Here is a 21,019-nt window from a genome sequence, read left to right on the forward strand (position 1 = left end):
AAATGAGAGAGAGGAGAAGGTAGAGGGCCACTCCCAGGTTAAGACAAAGGGTGCGTTCACACTACACTAAATAATGCATTTTGCAACTGGATTTTTACTGTGTAAGAATAGCAAAAATCCAGTTGCAAAAAGTGTTTGTAGTATGAATGCACCCAAGGAGAAGCATTCCATGGAGATAACACCTATACATCCTTAGAGTGATGTAGTGACCCCCAGTGTCGAGGCATTCTGAGTTGCTCACTCCAACATTCACCTGAGTCCTTGACCGATTCCTCACTGGCAGTTGCTCCGACCCTGGGCTTCTGCTTGAGCTGGCTCAAGCGATCAATTCCACACCAGTTGCAGCATGGGCACCTTTTATCCACAGCTACCTCCAGCCCCGTAGCTAGAATTTGAAGAATTGGGGGGGCCTGATTTTTTTCAGGGGGCACATAGTGGCCCCAACCTCCATGGCCTTCTCTCCTACCACCGCTGAGGAGGAAAGCTGCCAGCTCGCTGCCATACAGCCTCCCCCCCTCCCCACAGCTGCCCCAAGGTGATCCCTTTCCAGCTCTCGCAGCTCTGGTGGGGAGCCACTCAGAGGTTTAGATACGTACCACACGGTCTCCTGCCCTTACCTGTAGCATGATCCAGCTAGGCGGGACAAGGGGGGGGGGCGTGGAAGGTGCCACCAAGTTGCAACTGACTTCTGGGGCTACAAGACTTCCAATTCGGATTTCTTCCTGTCAGAGGGCGAGCCGAGGCTGCCCAAGTGCAGCTCCCACCCTCGCTCAGGTGGCCAGTGAGACCAGGCCAGAAAACCTCTGCAGGTGAACATCACCTTTCCACTGATCCCCAGCCGCAGATTGCAGCCAGGACCTCCACTTGTGTGCACCAGCCTACCTTACCCTGTCCTACCTGCAAGGGAGCCATCCTCCCCCTACCCCCACTGCCCCACTTGAGGGCCAGAACGGCCTCTTCTTGCAGGCACCCTCTAGCCCACCGTCAGCCCAACATGGAGCTTAACTTTCAGTCCTGGACGCTGAAAGTGCCCCGTTGTTTCTGCTTGCTGGGGGGGGTCAGAGATTTCTTCCAGCCCCTACGCAAGTAAAAGCAACAGGGAGCTTAACTTTCAGTCCTGGGCACTGAAAGTGCTCCATTGTTTCTGCTTGCTGAGGGGTCAGAGATTTCTTCCAGCCCCTAAGCAACAGGGAGCTTAACTTTCAGTCCTAGGCTCCAAAAGTGCCCTGTTGTTTCTGCTTGCTGAGGGGTCAGAGATTTCTTCCAGCCCTTAAGCAAGCAGAAGCAACTCGAAGCTTAACTTTCAGTCCTGGGCACTGGAAGTGCTCCGTTATTTCTGCTTGCTGAGGGGTCAGGGATTTCTTCCAGCCCCTAAGCAAGCAGAAACAACATGGAGCTTAACTTTCAGTCCTGGGCTTCAAAAGTGCCCCCTTGTTTCTGCTTGCTGAGGGGTCAGAGATTTCTTCCAGCCCCTAAGCAAGCAGAAGCAACAGGGAGCTTAAGTTTTAGTCCTGGGCTCCGAAAGTGCCCTGTTTTTTCTGCTTGCTGAGAGGTCAGAGAATTCTTCTGGCTCCTAAGGAAAGCAGAAGCAACTGTGTATGATCACTCCCCTAAGCAAGCAGAAGCAACAGTGTATGATGAGGGCAGAATGGAGAAGGATGCAGCCCAGGCACTGGAGGCTGGTTAGGGGCCCCAAGTCAGGGGGCCCTGCCTAGCAGTCAGGGGGCTGTGCCCCTACAGGCCCCCTCGTAGCTACGGGTCTGCCTACCTCCTATTCCCCCTGCAGTGACTGGATGTTCAAAAAACCAGATCCGGTGGCTGTAAGGGGAATGGGAGATAGCCACAGATCAAAAGTTGCTCACACAGCAACTGGCAGGGAATTGATTGGGTGGAGCAACTGCCAGTGAGGAATCAGTCCTTGTATTCCAAGGGTTGCCCTACTTGAGACAGCTTTGGGGAGCATCTCTAATGCCATGATGCGGGTTGAAAGAATGGTGTTAGGCTGTGGTTTTTGCTTTCTTTCTCTTTTTTTTAGGGTCCCATTTTGATCTGCTGTGTTTTATTGCTGCTGTTTCATTTGTGTTTTCATTTCTGAAATGAAAGGTTGCTTGTGGCCTCATTGATTCATGTTGTAAGGTTCCAAAGAAATGAATGTAAACTACAGCCAGAAGGCTCGATTGAACTCGGTTCAGAGGATCGGTTGAACTGGGTTTCTTTGTTTGCCTGTGAATCATCCATCCTTTCTGTGTCTTGGAGACTCTGACGAGGAGGCAAAAGTTGAGAAAGAAGCATTGCAACAACAGTTGCTGATCAGCAAATGTGGTGGTGTACTCCTGGGTGGGGCCAGACAAGGTTCTAGTGGATGTCAAAGAAGGAAGAACTTTTCTGTGTGTGAGGGCTGGGGAAGTCTGGTGTATTTGTACATCTTAGCCATGTCGGTGAGCAAATAGGATGGGGGCTGTGGGGATCACTTTTCATCACAAGTTAAGCTGGGTTTCACATCGTAACAACACCGTCAACTTGGCTAAATGTTCAGCTGCTCAAATTAAACAGTTTTTCTTTGCAAGGGGCAACCAATTAGTTCCAGCAGCAATTAAAGTGTTCAAAACGCTTGCCCAAATTCTCTATGGTATCCCTATATGGATCTCAGCTTTTACCAGAAAAGTGGAGGGCACTCAAGCCTCATTCTTTAGACAAATTCTTGGTTTGCCAAAATGTGTGTCCTACTTTGCTCTCTGCTCTGAAGTGGGTCAGTCTTTGGTGGAGACAAAAGCCTGGATTGCAGTGTTTAAATTCTGGCTCAAAATTCACTTTAGAACAGATCCTAACAGCCTTCTTGATTGTATGAAAAGAGACCCATATATTTCTTCCTGGACAGCAGTGCTTCTGTCCAAACTCAATCAATTGGGGTTAGAGGTAGATGATTTTTCTACCTCTGATGAGTCATATATCTTCAGATGTATTAAATTGAGACTGTGGGAATTGGAGGAAACGAAATTACGGCCAACTGACCCTTATATTTGCTCTCCAGCTTCCTTAGGTCTCTATGCTTTCTGTGGCAAAATGCCCAATTATCAGAATTAAATTTAACCATTCCAAGTCATCGTAGGGCATTTATGTTGGCTAGACTAAATGCGTTTCCCTCCAAAGTTTTACAAGGGAGATATCAGCGAGTCCCTTTAGCCGACAGACTTTGCTCCTGTGGAGCAAATACTCCTGACTCAATCCAGCATATATTGCTTGATTGTTCTTTTTACCATAACCTCTGTAAAGATTTATTTGGCAAGCTTTCTTTTCCCCCAGATTTGTCTATTCTGCCACCCTGTTAGTATTTATTGAGTGATACTGAGGTTAGTGAGGCTGTGGCAAAATTTCTGGCTGACATCCTTAAATTTAATTCTGACCATGTTTGAATGCATCTGTAAGCTCGGTTTCATTTTGATTTTATCTCCAATGTTTAATTTTTTATATTCTGTGTATTTTTATTTGAATCTATTATGCCATTAAAGGTTTGGTATGGAGGATGGGGGCTGGGAGGAGACTTACTGGAACCAAAGGCACTGTTCAGGGGGAATTAGTCCGCAGGCTTCTCTTGTTGGGAGGAAGCCCTGGGCCTCTTGGCTTGTCCTGAACAGGAGCCCCAGAGCTCTACTTCCTCCAAAGGAAGAGAGACTCTCCTTTGTCCTAAAATTGTGGGTGTCCCTCTAGCTCTAAGATCTGCAACGTGGCACCCATGGGTGCTTCGGTGCCTGCAGACACCTTTCCTGTTGCCTGCCAAGTGTTGTTATAAAGTGGGCAGGACCAGCTTCTGACTGGCCATTAGAGATCTGATTGGCCGTGCAGATTTTTAAAATGTATTTTGGCAGCAGGTGCCACCACAGGATCAGTATCTTCATTGTGTGACTGAAGGGAAGCTTTGAAGGCTGTTTTGTGACTGGCTTTGCCTCTTTAGGCAGCCATTTTGTGGCTGCACCCATACCCTGTGTCAGAATTCCCCCACAGGCATAAAGAAGTTGAGGACCCCCTTCCCCCCGTGGTATATCATGAAGAACTGTGAATTCATTGCCTGTCCAGAGGTCCCCTGGATTATCAGCCACAGGAGAATTCAGATTGCAGTCCCTCCAGCTGATGCCCCAGAGTCCTATTTCGTGATTTCTCTGGGAACCTTTTGAGTGTCATCATCACTGACCTGGTTCTCTGCCTTGATACATTGGGTTTCCAGCCTCCCATCCTTATAGGAACTTCCTCTTCTGTTCATCCCTGTCAGTTTGCAGCATCTCAGCCTGTTCTCTGCTTTGCTCCCTCAGGCTTTTCCTGCTTCTCACCTTCTAATGGCAGGGACTGATGCTAGGATGCATTCAACTCCCCCCAGGAAGCAGAATAATAATAATAATAATAATAATAATAATAATAATAATAATAATAATAATAATAATAATAATAATAATAATAATACATTTTATTTATATCCCGCCCTCCCCGCCAAAGCAGGCTCAGGGTGGCTAACAACATCAATTAATATAACAAATTATACAATAATTTAAACAATAGGTAACAATTGATTAAAATTCTAAAAACAGTAAACAATAAAATTAACATTGTGGTGCTATTCCGACAGATGACAAAACATTTAAGCAGTCTCTCAGTTTTTAGTCGGTGAAGGCTTCACCAAAGAGGATGGTCTTGCAGGCCCTGCGGAATCGGTCAAAGTCCCGCAGGGCCCGCACTTCCTCTGGGAGCTGGTTCCATAAGTGTGGAGCTAGAACGGAGAAAGCCCGAGTACGGGTACTCTGCAGCTTTGCTTCCTTCGGCCCTGGGATAGTCAGCAGGTCCTTCCCTGCTGACCTCAGTGCTCTCTGGGGTTCATACGGCGAGAGACGGTCCCTAAGGTAGGAAGGTCCACGGCCATATAGGGCTTTAAAGGTAATGACCAGCACTTTGTAACAAATTCGGTATGTAACTGGTAGCCAGTGCTACCAGAATCATGGGGATTCTTTGGATTTCTTCTTCTGACGGTTTCTCTCCAGTGGGACCAGTGACCGAGCTATTATGCTTGGAAGATTAACACTTGGAAGGTTCTGGTTCTTTTTGGGACCAGACAGGATTCACCTGGGACCTGTTAAAGGAGATCGGGCATGCAGAAAGAAGGAGAGAGATAAGGGGTTGCCAAATAAAAATTGGGGACCAGCCAGCAACGTGTGGCTGGGGTAGGGATGCCAGACTCCAGGCAGGACCTGGGGATTCCCTGGAATTACAGCTGGTCTCCAGACTACAGAGATCATTCCCCCCCAGAGAAAATAGATTTTTTGGAAGATGGATTCTATGGCACTGTACCCCTATTGTCCTTGTCCTCCTCAGGCCCCAATTAGGGATGCCTTCTCCAGGTGGGACCTGGAGATTCCTTGGAATTTACAGTTCATCTTCATACTACAGAGATTAGTTCCCCTGAGGAAAAGGGATGCTTAGAAGATGGACTCTATGGCATTTACCTTACTGAGGTCCATGTCCTCCCCAGGCTCCATCACCAACTCTCCAGGAGTTTCCCAACTTGGACCTGCCATCCTGCAGGCTTTGAGGGACTTGGCAATGCTAGGTTGGGGTGGTCTTGAAGAGGACTCTGAAAGACGAGAGAGAGGCAGTTCCAGGCATAGCTGGCTTTGCAGAGTGACATAAGTGGGGCTTGGAAGTAGCTGAGTTTACATTCTTAGTGGAGCACGTGATTTAAAAAAAGACATACTGTTGAACTGAGGGGGGGGGGAGTTTTGGTTTTCCTTTGGTAGGATAAGCAAGCAACCCTAAAGCTACAGAAAGAACCAGGTTTTGATAGAACACAGAGATGCATGCTGTATTTATGCAAAATGGTGTAATGTGATGGCACGTGTTTGGAAGTTCATGTTGAATCTTCTCTTTTCTTTTTAAAGAAACGGACTCCTAATTTCTTGTTCTCGAAAGTTCCTGGAGGGCAGTGTTGATGAACAGTAGACTTGGAATGTGAAAGGCGTGATATAGTAGTTCTGCTGAGCAGCAAGGAAGGGCAGATTCATCTGCAGTGGAAGCCTGGCAGGGAGTGGTGGATTCTTAGGGGGAAATTGATGTGAGTTAGGGCTTATCTCAGCTGGGAAATTTTGTTTTCTTCAACTAAGGCTCTGGTTACCACTGGGATTCACGAAGCTGCCACTGGTGGATCTTTGGAAGCTTCTCTGATCAACTTCCTATGCTGCTGAAACTTGATCTCTTGGCTGGATCCCCCCTTACAGGAAGAAATTAACATTTGTAACGTGGGCCCACTTTTGTGTTCCAAATATTTTTTTGCCCCCCTAACACTCTGATTTTTTTGCACCTCCTCCATTCATCATGGTCTGGTGTTCCTGCTTTCTGTCGGAAGAAGAAAAAAATGCTATTGCAATTGATAAAGAAATTAACCGACTTCTTCAAGAGCAAAAGAAGCGTGAAAAACAGGAGCTGAAGTTACTTTTGCTGGGTGAGTATTTTGTTCCAGAGCAAGAGAAGGAGGAGGCTGCAGCTTAGTGGTTAGGGCCACGGGCAACTGCCTGCTGAAGGTCCCAAGTTCAATTTCTGCCATCCCAGTAAAAATTATCTTGAGTAGTGGATGTTGGGAAGGGACTTTCTCTTGAAGAGCTGTTGCCAGTCAGAGTAGACCTTGCTGAGCTGGGTGGGTAGGGTTGCCAGTCTGCTGGTGGGGCCTCTGTTACAACTGATATCCAGACAATAACAGTTAGTTCCCTTGGAGAACTGTGTTAGCCCTCCACTCTGTTATAACATACAACATTCACACATTTTAGTTGAAAGGCTCTATAATGGGGTCTTCTGGTTTTTTCCTTTTTTCTTTTTTGGTGGTGATGGTGGGGGTGCTAATTTGATGAGGGAGGCACCAGAGATAGAAGGATATTTAACCCTTTCCCTTTTCCAATTGTTCCTCCCTATAAGTTGCTCTTAACCATAATGGGGAAAATACTTATATTTTACCCAGCCAGTAGAGGTGTCTTCTTTGGGGTGTGTGTGAGTGTGTGTGTGTGTGTAATCAGTGACTATTTCTGATGTAGTAATATTCCCGGCATTGATACTTTAATAACTGTGTTATGTGAAATTTTTCGCAGTAGATTTTTCCTCACCAGGCACAAACCTCCTTCTTACCCTGTATTTTCACAACTTGCTAAAACTTTGGATTCCAAAAACCCAGGGTAAGTAGGAGAAAACTTTGGGTTTGCACCTGGTGAGGAAAAATCTACTGTGGAAAATTTCACATAACATGTAGTTTTAAAACCAATGCTGGGAATTTCATTACTGTGGAAATTGTCATCATTCATCCCTCTCTGTGCGCACCCTCTGAATGCCTCCCCAGCTATTTTGACTTAAACGAAAAGATTTTGGAAGAGCAACTTGTAGGAAAATGGTAAATTTTGCAGGTATTGGGGATTTCTGCACACCGAATGGCAAAAGAAAATAAAATTTGGGTTGGAGAGTTGAAATAAACTTTAAGATAATTGAAGGCATAATTCATAACTTTATTACCATACCACATGGTACTGTGTGACATACTGATGAAAATTGTGTGACATACTGATTAAATTTAAATAGGAAACATGTTAAAAATTGTTCAGGTGGAATTATGCCTAATACAGTAGAGAGCTGCAAATGGCAACATCACTGTTGTAATACAGATCTGTGTTCTTGCTGTCTGGGGTGCAGGATAAGATAAAAGTTGTGACTCAAAAGCATGACTGTTGTAGTAAACAAGAACATAAGAGAAGCCATGTTGGATCAGGCCAACACATACAGTCCAACATAAGAGAAGCCATGTTGGATCAGGCCAACACATAGGCCGTTTTCGCACTCACGTTTTACTGGCGCCACGACCCTCCTCACGCCGGCGAATCTGCATGGATTTCGCACCAGAAGCGCCGGCGCACCCAGAAGCGCCGGCTACTTCCGTCGCTAAGCCAGCGCAAACGGAAATCGCAAAGATGCAGGAAAACGTTTGCGCTGGCTTAGCGACGGAAGTAGCCGGCGCTTCTGGGTGCGCCGGCGCTTCTGGTGCGAAATCCATGCAGATTCGCCGGCGTGAGGAGGGTCGTGGCGCCAGTAAAACGTGAGTGCGAAAACACCCATACAGTCCAACACTGTCACACAGTGGCCAAACCCCAGGTTCCTTTAAGAGGTGTACCAGTGGGGCCAGAACTCCAGAAGCCCTCCCACTATGGCCCGCCAAGCATCAAGAATACAGAGCATCACTGGCCAGGAGTGTTCCATTTATACTTTGTGGCTAATAGTCAGTGATGGACCTCTGCTCCGTATATTTATCCAATCTCCTCTTGAAGTTGTCTGTGTTTGTGGCTGCCACCACTTCCTGCAACAATGAATTCCACCTGTTAATTATTCTTTGGGTTAAAAAGTACTTCCTTTATATAAAGGTTGATTTCATTGAGCACCCCACAAGTTTTTATATTGTGAGAAAGGAAGAAAACTACTTTTTTTCTCTGCCTTCTCTATTCCGTGCATAATTTTGTAAACCTCTGTCATGTCACCTCTCAATCATTGTTTCTCCAAGCTCAAGAGCCCTAACTTCTTTACTCTTTAGATCCAGGTGGGCAGCTGTGTTGGTCTGAAGCAGTAGAACAAAGCAAGAGTCAAGTTGCATCTTTAAGACCAACAGAGTTTAATTCAGAACAGAAGCTTTCGTGTGCTAGAAGCACACTTCATCAGACAATAGTATGGAATGGCCAACAGTCCTAAATATAGAGAAAGTGGGCAGTGAGTTGACATGCAGAATCATGGAAATGTTTTTAGCAGATTAAAAGAGTCACAAGTTGGGGTCTGGTGTTTGTTCGTTTATGTTAACTGGGCTGAAAAAACAACAAAGGGTAATTAAATTGGAATAGCAGACTGATGTCCATGTACTAAACCCATTAAGTATCCTGGGTGTGGTCAGGGCACTTTTGCACACTAAATAACACACTTTCAATGCACTTTGCAATTGGATTTTACTGCATGAAACAGCAAAATCCACTTGCAAACGGTTGCTGAGATGGATTGAAACAGCATTATTTAGCATGTGTGAAGCACCCTCAGTTGTAATGTTAGCTCTGGGTTAAAATGAGGGCATAGGTTTCTCAGAGGTTTGATTTAAACATGTAACATACATATAAACATAATTCTAGTTTGCCATTAGAGAAAAGAATACATTAAAATATAGTGGAAGATGGGTTAGTATATGTAATGAGATAAACATCTCATTTACTCTTTATTCAGAGGGAAGGTGTTCCATCCTCTCCTTAATAATTTTACTTTTTTGAGGTGCAGTGACCAGAACCATACACAATATTCCAATGAAGCCGCACCAGGGATTTATGCAGGGGCATTATTATACTAGCTGATTTGTTTTCAATTTGTAATAATCTCCAGCATAGCATTTGCCTTTTTTATTGCAGTCACACAATGTAATAGGCTTCCCAACCCCCCCGAATTTGCAGTCTCCTCCCCCGCTCTCCAAAAATCCGGAAGTGGGGGGAAAAACGGTGCCAATTTTGGTGCCACTCTCCCCAATGGGTTTCCTAGTCCTTATTATTGGGCGGCAGCAGGTAACGTTTTGTGCCACTGTCGCAGCAACACCAGCGCCGCCGGCCCAGGCACAGGCACAGGCAGCAGCTGCTGCCCGCTGCCACAGCCCGAGCTAGAGGCTGCCTGAGGAGAGAGCCAAGGGTCTCCTCTCCCTCCGTCCCACCAGGCTCCGGTGAAGGAAGAGGCTGCCAGCCGAGGCCCACAATCCCAACCCGTGGCGGCGGCAGCAGTGCGGAGCCTCGTCCCCGCCCCCCCGACTCGGAAGCCCACCACCGAGTGGCCAGGTGGGAGGAGGCAGCGGAGGAGGAGAGGAGAGGAGAAGAGAAGCGGGGCGGGGAGAGGAGGGGGCGCTGGCCGGACGCCTGCCTGGGCTGCCCGGCCTTTGTTTCCCGGTGCCTCCGGGAGCCTCTCCTCTCCCAGCAGAGTGGCCTCCTCTGACTTCCCCCCCCCTTTCTTGGCCCTACCTGGCGTTTTTTTTCTTTCTTTCTTTTTGGTCCTCATTAGCAGGCTGGGAGTTCAACGTCGCCAATGGCAACCGGCTCCGCTTCTTCCACCTTCATCTTCCTCACTTCCCCCTCCCCTCCCCTCCGCACTTGGCCCAGATGTGTGGCTTTGCCTTGGCCCAGGCACTTGCGGAGAGAGAGAGGGGAGGGAAGGGGAGCCCTGCCTCAGGAATGATGGAAGAGAGGGGGGGGAGATTGGGCCAGGGGTCATTTTTGTAGACAAATAGGTGCTGCCGCAGCAGCGGGGGGCACGCGCCGCCGAGGCCAGGTGAGGCGGGAGTCCGGCTCGTGCGCCTTCCCAAGGTAAGCCCAACCTTTCTTCTCCTCCTCCTCGCCCTCCCGCTTTTCTCCCCTCCCTCCCTCTCTCCCACGGGGGCCGGCGCTGCCTGCTTGGGCGTGAGAGAACCTCCGCCTTCCCTGCCTCCCGTGCTGTGTCGTCCCTCCCCGACCCCCGTTGTCAGCGAGCGAGCGAAGGAGCGGAGTGAGGCATGTGCCGGGAGCAGCAGCGGCCCAGGGCTGGGGGGCTTGGGGCGAGCGGCGCCGCTGAGGCAAGGCGAGGCTAGGCTGAGGGGAAGGTGCACCTTCATTATTTCCTATGGAGGGAAGGGATTTAAAAGATGTGCAGTCCCTTTAAATGTGATGGCCAGAACTCCCTTGAAGTTCAATTATGTTTGTCACACCCTTGTTCCTAGCTCTGCCTCCAATGTCTCCTGGCCCTGCCTCCAAAGTCTCCTGGCTCCACCCCCAAAGTCCCCAGATATTTTTTGAATTGGACTTGGGAACCCTACAATGTGGACATTTTCAATGTTATCTCATGACTCCAAGATTTCTGTTGCCACCAATTTGGATCCCATTGAGGTATATTTATAGATAGGATTTTTGGCTCCAATGTACTTTGCACTTACACACCTTGAATCTCATATGCCACATTGTGCACCCAGCCTGGAGCACCTAACAGTCCTCCCTGGTTTTCACTACTCTGAACAAGTGTTGCAAATCTGCGACTTTAGCCACTTTACTGTTTATTTGGTCTTAAAACCAGTCTTGGATCTGGTCTCTGGACACCAAGCTAAACTTAATAGTATTGAAAACATTAAGCATTTCAATAGAGTAATCCACAGCGTGTCATATTAATTGTGGACAACAAAGTTACCTTTATACTAAAGAAATCCTTGAAAATTTACACATAGCGCCAGTCTATTCAAAAATTACTATGATCTCTTGTTGAGGATTATCTTGCTGTGGTGGCTGTGGGGTGAGAGAGAAAAGGCTCTGAGGCAGCTGCCCTCTGGACTGAAGAACATCCATTTCCCCACTCTGACTCTCCTAGAGATTCTCTATATCCCAGTTGCCCACAATCAAATAGAAAAGGGGCACAAGCTTTAAATTAAATATGGTTACTGGATGTGCTCTTTTTAGAAGACATGTCCTCTTTTTTGGTGTCCCTCCACTTTTGGACTCTTTTTAAAAACTGATGAAAATGTCATCTTTTGGGGTTGAAAGGTTGGAAACATTCCTAGTTAGAAGCAATGACTGCATCTTAAATAGTTGGGATATTTAAAATAAGATTTGTCAGCTTTCACACACGCTAAATAAAGCTGTTTCAATCCACTTCAGCAACCATTTGCAAGTGGATTTTGCCATTTCATGCAGTAAAATCCAGTTACAAAGTGTATTGAAAGTGTGTTATTTAGTATGTATGGAAGTGCCCAATTTGTGATCACTTGTTTGAAGTAGTTAGGAAATATGCCCTCTTTTTTGCTTTTCAAAATATTGTAACCCTAAATTAGAGATTGGTACCCTGGAAGCTCTGTGCTCCCTAAAGGTAATTGATTCAGAAATCAGATTAGACTAAAGGTGTGATCACACAAGCAATTTGATGTGCCCTAGCCACCCCTACCCTCTGGAGTCAACTGGCATGATCACACGTGCACAGTGCCGGTGCCAGGATTTTTGGTGCCCTAGCTACAAGGAAGTGCCAGCACCAAACACCTCTAAGTGCATGAGCAGCCCAGCCCCTTAGAATAATAGAATCATAGAGTTGGAAGGGAGTTCTGGCCATCACATTTAAAGGGACCGCACATCTTTTAAATCCCTTCCCTCCATAGGAAATAATGAAGGATAGGGGCACCTTCCCCTCAGCCTACCCTCGCCTCGCCTCCTCTATATGACAGCCCTTCAAGTACTTGAAGATGGTGATCATGTCACCTCTCAGCTGCCTCTAGGGTGGCCATAATGTCTGAAGGCCAGCCAGGGACACCTTGGGGAGGGGGAAGGTAGGGGTGCGCGCGCGAAGCGCGCGCGCCGCCGGAAACAGGAAGTGACGTCACTTCCAGTGACGTCATGCCACCGCCGGGAAAAGGAAGTGGCATCACTTCCTGTGACATCATTCCCCCCCCCGCGCCACCTGCCGGAAACAGGAAGTGACATCACTTCCTGTGACATCATTTCCCCCCCTGCGCCACCTGCCGGAAGCAGGAAGTGACATCACTTCCTTTGACATCACTTCCCCCAAATGACATCATTTCCCCCAAATGCCACTGCCGGAAACAGGAAGTGACTTCACAGCACTTCCTGTGACGTCCCTAAAAATCCCCCAAATATCACCGCCGGAAACAATTTTGCTCTCAAATCCTGTATATACTTCATCAGTATATGGGATAAGGCACTTTCTCAACTGTGCTGCATAATGCAGCCTATTTATTTTGTCCTGTTGGCTCTGTTGGCTCTATCTGCGCCACCTTCATCACTTTCGGGGTGTGGATCCCCCAGTGGGGTGGGCTCCCGACTCCCTCCGCCGGCTGTTTCTGATAGCCCTGTGCCCCTCTTTCATTTGATATGTGTCCCGTGCGGGTGCCACCCTCCCGCCGGGAGATGCCGCAAAATGAGCCCCCTTGAGGCTTATGGCGGCAGGGCTCGGGGGAAGCGAGCTAGACTGCTGTTCTTTTGAGGGGTCATAGAGTGTTTCGAGCCCGCCCCTGTGGCATCGGTCCCATCGTTGTGGGACCCAGGGGGCCGGCGCAGCAGCACGCCGAAGCAGCCTGTCACTAATAACACAGGTCGAGATGCAGGACAGGAACCCGGAAGTGACCGACAGGCTGCTTCAGCGTGCCGCTGCGCCGGCCCCCTGGGCCCCACAATGATGGGACCGATGCCACAGGGACGGGCTCGAAACACTCTATGACCCCTCAAAAGAACAGCAGTCTAGCTCGCTTCCCCCAAGCCCTGCCGCCATAAGCCTCAAGGGGGCTCATTTTGCGGCATCTCCCGGCGGGAGGGTGGCATCCGCACGGGACACATATCAAATGAAAGAGGGGGCGCAGGGCTATCAGAAACAGCCGGCGGAGGGAGTCGGGAGACCACCCCACTGGGGGATCCACACCCCGAAAGTGATGAAGGTGGCGCAGATAGAGCCAACAGAGCAAACAGGACAAAATAAATAGGCTGCATTATGCAGCACAGTTGAGAAAGTGCCTTATCCCATATACTGATGAAGTAAATACAGGATTTGAGAACAAAATTGCACTGCAGGCAAACACTGCCCATAACTCCTATCTGGCCTTTGCTGAAAGGATTTGGGTGGTATGTCTGAAAGCACCAGAAGACACAAACACAAAGCTCCCTTACACTGAATCAGTGCTTGGGTCCACCAAAGTCAGTATTGTCTACTCCAGGGGTGGCCAGAGTTGCTTAACAAAAGAGCAACACAGAATAAAGGTCAGATGTTTGAGAGCCGCAAGATATGAACATCGGATATTTGAGAGCCACGGAAGGAAGGAAGGAAGGAAGGAAGGAAGGAAGGAAGGAAGGAAGGAAGGAAGGAAGGAAGGAAGGAAGGAAGGAAGGAAGGAAGGAAGGAAGGAAGGAAGGAAGGATGGATCCTGGGGATAGCTTCTCCAGGAGAAGCACTCCCAGCCAAGTCAGTGTGCAGCAAGGAGTGATCTCCTTCCTTGCCACAAGCAGATCCTGGGGCCAGTTTTTCTTTAAGCACAATTTAAACCATGCTGCAAGGAGAAGCCCCAGAGTCAGGGCGGGTTTTTTTAAAACTACAGATATTTTTCTTCTTGGGTCTATTGGACCCAGAAAAAATTGGGATTTCTGAAGAATCCAGGATCCAAATACCATACCGATACTGGGATCTGGGATTTTTCAGAAATACTGGATTTTTTTTAATCCTATAGACCTGAACCAAGAAATATGGGGGGAGGGGGTTTGCATACCCTTAATCAAGAGATCCATAGCTGGGAAGCATTTTAACATTTGCAAAGACACTGATATATTTGCACAATCTAGCCAGAGCTAAACACTTCAGTCCTATTAACTTCAATTAAATAGTTAAGCATGGTCTTAAATGGCATGCATCAATGCTTAATTTTAAAGTGCTTAACTTTATTATTGTTACTGACCATACAGAACTTAATGGAGCTTTCTAGACAGTAATTCCAAAGCCACAATCACAAGTAGTAAAACTACATGTCCATTAGTTGCATTCTGTAAGATAACCAACAGATTTCAGTATTATATATACTTTCAGTACATGTCTTCCCTTGCTCCTATAGTGAGCTATCAAGTATCTGAACATGTTCCTTGTTATTTGCCTCCTTTTTTCAACTGAATTTTTCCATCTACTCATGCTCCAAGCACAATAAATTTAGTTCCACTTTACACACCTTCAGAAATTGCTACTGTAGTACGTTAATGGTATACTGGTACAAATTCTCCAAAACAGTAATTTCTGACTCTGTGGTGACATCACATCACAATGTTTTTCATGGCAGACTTTTTACGGGGTGGTTTGCCACTGCCTTCCCCAGTCATCTACACTTTCCCCCCAGAAAGTACTCATTTTACCGACCTCGGAAGGATGGAAGGCTGAGCCAACCTTGAGCTGGCTACTTGAACCCAGCTTCCGCCAGGATCAAACTCAGGTCGTGAACAGAGGGCTTGGACTGTAGTACTGCAGCTTTACTAATCTGTGCTGCAGGAATACCATATTGGCTGCTGACTTAAAATTTGTGTACAATTCTTAGATGGAATGGCCAATGGAATTACCAAGCAGCAATATTAAAACTCTGGTCAATGTTAATTAGATAATTGGAGTGGATGGGACTTTGCAAATTTCTACCAGGTTTGCAGCTGTAGGAATATGCTCTTAAAGTAAAACCTCTGGGGCAAAATTTAAAAGAAGCAGGCAATCTTTTACTTTAAAAATTCATGTTGGAAAAACAACACTTTTTTCTGTTTTGGAAACAGATGTCTGAATCAATTTTATTGACACTAAATTAAAACAAAGCAAATTATAACTCTTATCATGCCACTATGCAAATATGAAAGAAAGGACTTAAGTAATGATCAAATAAAACTGGGATTTTTATTGCATGCCCAATCCATTACCTTTAGTTATGCAAAATTACACCCAATGTTTTATAATGAGATGGAAATTCCATGTAAATTATTGTCTAACATATATGTATTTTATGCATCAGAGAAATGCATCTACCATAAGTGCTGGAAAGTTCAGTTAACAAGGAATGCTAAACCAAACACTGCAAATAGGCACATTTAACATATTAGAATATGACTACATTTGTCCCTGCAAAATGCATACCTAAGTGCCATGTTTATAAAAAATGTAGGGTGTGAATTGAGTCACAATACCTCCACCTTCAATGTATGTGCTCCCTGTATGGGTACTTCCTACTACTGACCCCCTCCCCAGCAATCAAAGACCTCCTAAATCAGCAATCAAAGACCTCCTAAATCTGTGGTAGAGCTAGGGTTACCAACTCTGGGTTGGAAATTCCTGGAAATTTGGATGTTGAAGCTTGAAGAGGACTATCCTGAGTGCTATTACACAGCAAGCACACAGAGGTAGTTTCTAGGCATCAGAGCTGATCTGAGTACAGTTCCAAAGTTCATATCAGTGCCAGTTTAAACCCTGTGGAGGCCGGGCCAGCTAGGGTTGCCAAGTCCAATTGAAGAAAAATCTGGGGACTTTGGGGGTGGAGCCAGGAGACTTTGGGGGTGGAACCAGGAGACTTTGGGGGTGGAGCCAAGAACAAGGATGTGACAAGCATAATTGAACTCCAAGGGAGTTCTGGCCATCACATTTAAAGGGACAGCTCACCTTTTAAAATGCCTTTCTTCCATAGGAAATAATTAAGGATAGGGGCACCATTTTTGGGGCTCATAGAATTGGACCCTCTGGTCCAATCGTTTTGAAACTTGGGGGGTATTTTGGGGAGAGGCACTAGATGCTATACTAAAAATTTGGTGCCTCTACCTCAAAAAATAGCCCCCCCAGAGCCCCCAATACCCACGGATCAATCCCCCATTATTCCCTATGGGAATTGTTCTCCATAGGGAATAATAGAGTGCCTAGTAGACATTTCCCTCCCCCCCCCCACACACACGCTTTCTAAAGGGGGGGAAGGGCCTCCATACCAAGGAATCACCCCTCCTTGCCCCGGGCCCCCTCCCTCTCACACACACACACAAACACCTACCGCACTTGGTCTTCTTCCCTCTGCCTGCTGTGAAAACGAAAGCAAAGAAAGGGAGGGGCCGTTCTCCGAAGCCCTTCCTGTTTCCTCCTTCCTGCCCAGGCCAGCCTTAAAGGGGCAGGCATTTTACAAACTGCTACCCCTACAGGTATGTTCTCCCCCCCTCCAGCCCCCACCCCCACCCCGCTTCCTGATTTCTGGAGACCCACCGGGGGATGAAGGGGGGGGGGTTGGGAAGCCTAGGGCCAGCAGGGAAGGCGAGGAGGGCCTCTCCCTCGGCTACCAGCGCAGCACAGCTCCCCTCCCACCTTCCGCATCACCCCCGGACTTACCAAGTCCTTGGCTCGGAAGGCCAGCGCGCCTCCGCCGCAGCCATGCCGCCTCCTCCTCCTCCGGCCGCCTCCTTCTCCTCCGAGGCCGGCCCAGCATGCCCCTTGCCGCCCGCACAGCAGAGGGGCCGGGCGGAGAAGTGAAGCAGGCCCACGCATGCCGCCTTTGCCCCTGCAGGGAGTGGAGGGGCGGGGCGCAAGTCCGGCCTGCTCCTGCTCCTCCAGCATTGCTGCTCAGGGTCCTAGAAGGACCCAGATTCGGGGCTTGCCACGCTTCTCCGCAGCTGCTCCTCCGAGATGGGCTCAGGCTGAGCCCATCTCAGAGGAGCAGCTACGGAGAAGAGGCAGCAGCAGCGCAGCCTCCCCCCGCTTCCTGGCCCCGCCCATGCCCGGCTCCTCTCGCTGGCTAAACCGGGACTTGTAATGGTCCCGGTATAGGCAGGTCGGGAGGCGGGAATTAGGACCCAGAAGTGGGACATTCCCGGGTGACCGGGACGGTCTGGCCACCCTAGCTGCCTCCTCTCCAGGCTAAGCATGCCCAGCTCCTTCAACCTTTCCTCATAGGACTTGGTCTCCAGACCCCTCACCATCTTCTTTGCCTTCCTCTGGACCTGTTCCAGCTTGTCTAAATCCTTCTTAAAATGTGGTGCCCAAAACTGAACACAATACTCCAGGTGAGGTCTTACCAGAGCAGAGTAAAGCGATACCATCACATCACGTGATCTGAACACTACGTCTGTTGATACAGCCCAAAATTACATTTGCCTTTTTAGCTACCACATCACACTGTTGACTCATGTTCAGCGTATGGTCCACTAAGACCCCTAGATCCTTTTCGCACATACTACTGCTAAGACAAGTCTCCCCCATCCTATAACCATGCATTGGATTTTTCCTACCTAAATGCAGAACTTTATATTTATCCCTGTTAAAATTCATTTTAATGGTTTTAGCTTAGTTTTCCAGTCTCTCAAGGTCATCCTGTATCCTGTTTCTGTCTTCTTCTGTGTTTGCAACCCCTCCCAATTTAGTATCATCGGCAAATTTAATAAGCAATTCCTATATTCCTTCATCCAAGTCATTGATAAAGATGTTGAACAAAACAGGTCCCAGGACAGATCCTTGAAGCACTCCACTTGTCACCCCTCTCTAAGAGGATGAGGAACCATTTACAAGCACTCTTTGGGTGCAATCTGTCAACCTGTTATAGATCCACCTAACGGTAACAGGATCCAAACCACATTTTACCACCTTGTCAACAAAGATAGTATGTTAAACCTTATCAAAAACCTTACTGAAATCAAGATAAACGATGTCTTAGTAATCACTAAACTCTTAGTAATCACAGCCATCCTTTCTAAATGTTCCAGGGCTGACAGTTTGATGTGTTCTAAAACTTTTCTAGATATAGACATCAAGCTGATGTGTACCTCTTTTTCCCCTTCTTGTAGATGAAGACAACATTTGCCCACCTCCAATCTTCCAGCACTTCTCCTGATCTCCAAGAATTCTCAAATTCTGAGCCAGAGGCTCAGAAATTACATCTGCAAGCTCTTTTAGTACCCTTGGATGCAGTTCATCTGGCTCATTTAAAGAAACTAAGTGTTTATGTACTACCCCCTATGCTGATCTTAGGTTGCAACTCCCTTCTCTCATTGTATGTTCTGTTTTTGCCATGTTGAGCACTGTTTCCCTCAGAAGAGAAGATTGAGGAAAAGTAGGGATTGAGCAGTTCTGCCTTCTCTTCATTACCTGTTACAATTTCACTTTCCTGCCCTCACAACGGCCTGTCATGTCCTTGCTCTTTTCCTTACTCTGAACATTGTTGATTTTAGCATCTTTGGCTAGCCTAAGTTCATACAGTTTATTCAATCAGTCTTTAGGAAAGTTGGCAAACTTCCCCCCGCCCCCACACCTTTTATTTAAAAAGCAATGTTTAATTTATCAAGGACTGCATCTCAAAACACACAGGGCTGACTTCAGAGCGCCATGTACCATTTGCATAAAGGAATATATGCAATTTAATATTAATGATAATTGACATAAAATTAACATGTTGTGCAGCCTGAACAGTGGCTGTTGCAAGACCTTTAGCAGGAAGTACTAAAATCTCAAAATAAGTTATACATATTCACAAAAAGTGCTATGCACAATTGCTTTGGAGCACTAGCATAAATCTGCTCATGGTTTGTACTTGAATCATTGGCAGTCGTCCTGCTGTCTCTTCTCCATTTCTGTAAAGTATCTTTAATTCCATAAAAATCACTTCCTACCATTCATTTCACATACTGGTTATTCTGACATCCCACTTTCTTCTCCAATATACCCGAGCACAAAGATTTCATTTTATTTTTGGGTCTCTCCTAAGCCACATTTGGCTCCACAGCCATAGGTTGCAGACCCTTGCTCTATACAAAAGGTTCACCAACATAGCTTGAAGAGTTGCTACTAGACTTCTGTATGACTGTACTCCCTGACATTTATTGATTAGCTCCACCTCTTGTGCCAGCCATTTTGCAATTGTGCCCACCACCCTGTGCCAGAATCCTGCAAGTTGGGAACCCACGCTCTAGACCTTTTTGGCACCAGGGACCAGTTTTGTAGAAGACAATTTTTCCATGGACTGGTGGAGGAAGATATGCTGGGTTTTTTTGCCACCCCAGGCGGCCCCCTGCCCTGTCCCTGCTCCCCATTGGGGGTCTTTAAATAAGGGGTAGGCAATGTTCACAGCCACAATGCCACTTTCACCCACCCAGGACCTGGGTAGATGGAAGACGTGGTGCTTCAGAGCTAGGCCACGCTGCCTCTTTAATATGCCCTGGTCCCAGGCAGGCAAAAGGGGCAGCAAGGCTGCTCTGCATCTTTCAGTGAAAGGGTTGGTAGGGTTGCTCTGTTTCACTCTGCGACCCGGTTGCTAACAGGCCACAGACCAGTACCACAGGGTTGGGGGTTGTGGACCCCTGCTCTAGATGTTATGGGCAAAAGATCTTAGCAATGGGAATGGGAACTCCTGTGCACACTTTTAAATGTTTTGGAAAAGGCATCCTCTGAATAGGCTGAAGAGCAGAGACTTTGCCCGGCAAATTAGGGTTCCCTGAAATGTGTGTATATCTTCTTATATGATTTCCGTTAGGTACTGGAGAGAGTGGGAAAAGCACCTTCATCAAACAGATGCGGATAATCCATGGTGTGGGCTTCTCAGAAGAGGACCGGAAAGGGTTTGCCAAGGTGGTGTATCAGAACATCTTCTCATGCATACAGGCTATGATCAAAGCTATGGAGACCCTTCAGATCCCTTATGCTCAGTCGGAGAACATGGTAAGTCAGAATAGCTTGGATCTGAACAAAAGGGCACCTAGCCCAATATCTATCTATCTATCTATCTATCTATCTATCTATCTATCTATCTATCTATCTATCTATCTATCTATCTATCTATCTATCTATCATCTATCTATCTATCTATCTATCATCTATCTATCTATCTATCTATCTATCTATCTATCTATCTATCTATCTATCTTCTATCATCCATCCATCCATCCATCCATCCATCCATCCATCCATCCATCCATCCATCCATCCATCCATCCATCCATCCATCCCACAACTGGGATCAGAGTGGTTCCAATATCTTGGCTGTCTGGGTGCATGGGAAATGGGGATTTTCTTGCGTTCCTCTTACCCTTGGAAAGATAATTCTCAGGATTGTGGCACCTGTGTGGAGGAATAGCAGAGCATCTAGACTGGACTTTTGTTTTAGAAACTTGTTGACAGAATCTTCCTCTTTCCTGTTTGGGGGAGGTCAGAGCTTTGAGTAGTTCAAAGATCTTTTAAGGAAGTTACAATGAGTAACTCAAACAACTTTTGAGAGAGTTACAATGCTCTCTACTTGGAGCTACCCTTAAAGAGTGTTCAGAACCTGCAGCTAATGCAGAATGCTGTGGCTAGACTGCAAATTGGGACCAACTATTGAGAGCATGTGACCCTGATATTACAGTAGTTACACTGGCTACAAATCTGTTTATGAGCTCAATTCAAGGTGCTGGTTTTGACCCTATATGTAGGGTTGCCACTCCAGGTGGCATGCAGAGATCTCCCAGAA

The 21,019-nt window shown here is 47.0% G+C and overlaps 1 protein-coding gene across 1 annotated transcript in view; it reads left to right on the forward strand.

The window, feature by feature from the left end:
* The first annotated feature begins 6,336 nt into the window (after positions 1-6,336).
* Positions 6,337-21,019, forward strand: part of LOC132567730 (guanine nucleotide-binding protein subunit alpha-15-like) — a 77,268-nt gene continuing 62,585 nt past the window's right edge. The window contains exons 1-2 of the mRNA XM_060233417.1: positions 6,337-6,481; positions 20,048-20,232. Of these exons, the coding sequence (XP_060089400.1) occupies positions 6,355-6,481; positions 20,048-20,232 (312 nt within the window). The 5' untranslated portion in view covers positions 6,337-6,354. The remainder of the gene's footprint in view (positions 6,482-20,047; positions 20,233-21,019) is intronic.

Source organism: Heteronotia binoei, chromosome 2 (genome assembly GCF_032191835.1).
Source record: "Heteronotia binoei isolate CCM8104 ecotype False Entrance Well chromosome 2, APGP_CSIRO_Hbin_v1, whole genome shotgun sequence".
In the NCBI taxonomy this organism is placed as follows: Eukaryota; Metazoa; Chordata; class Lepidosauria; order Squamata; family Gekkonidae; genus Heteronotia; species Heteronotia binoei.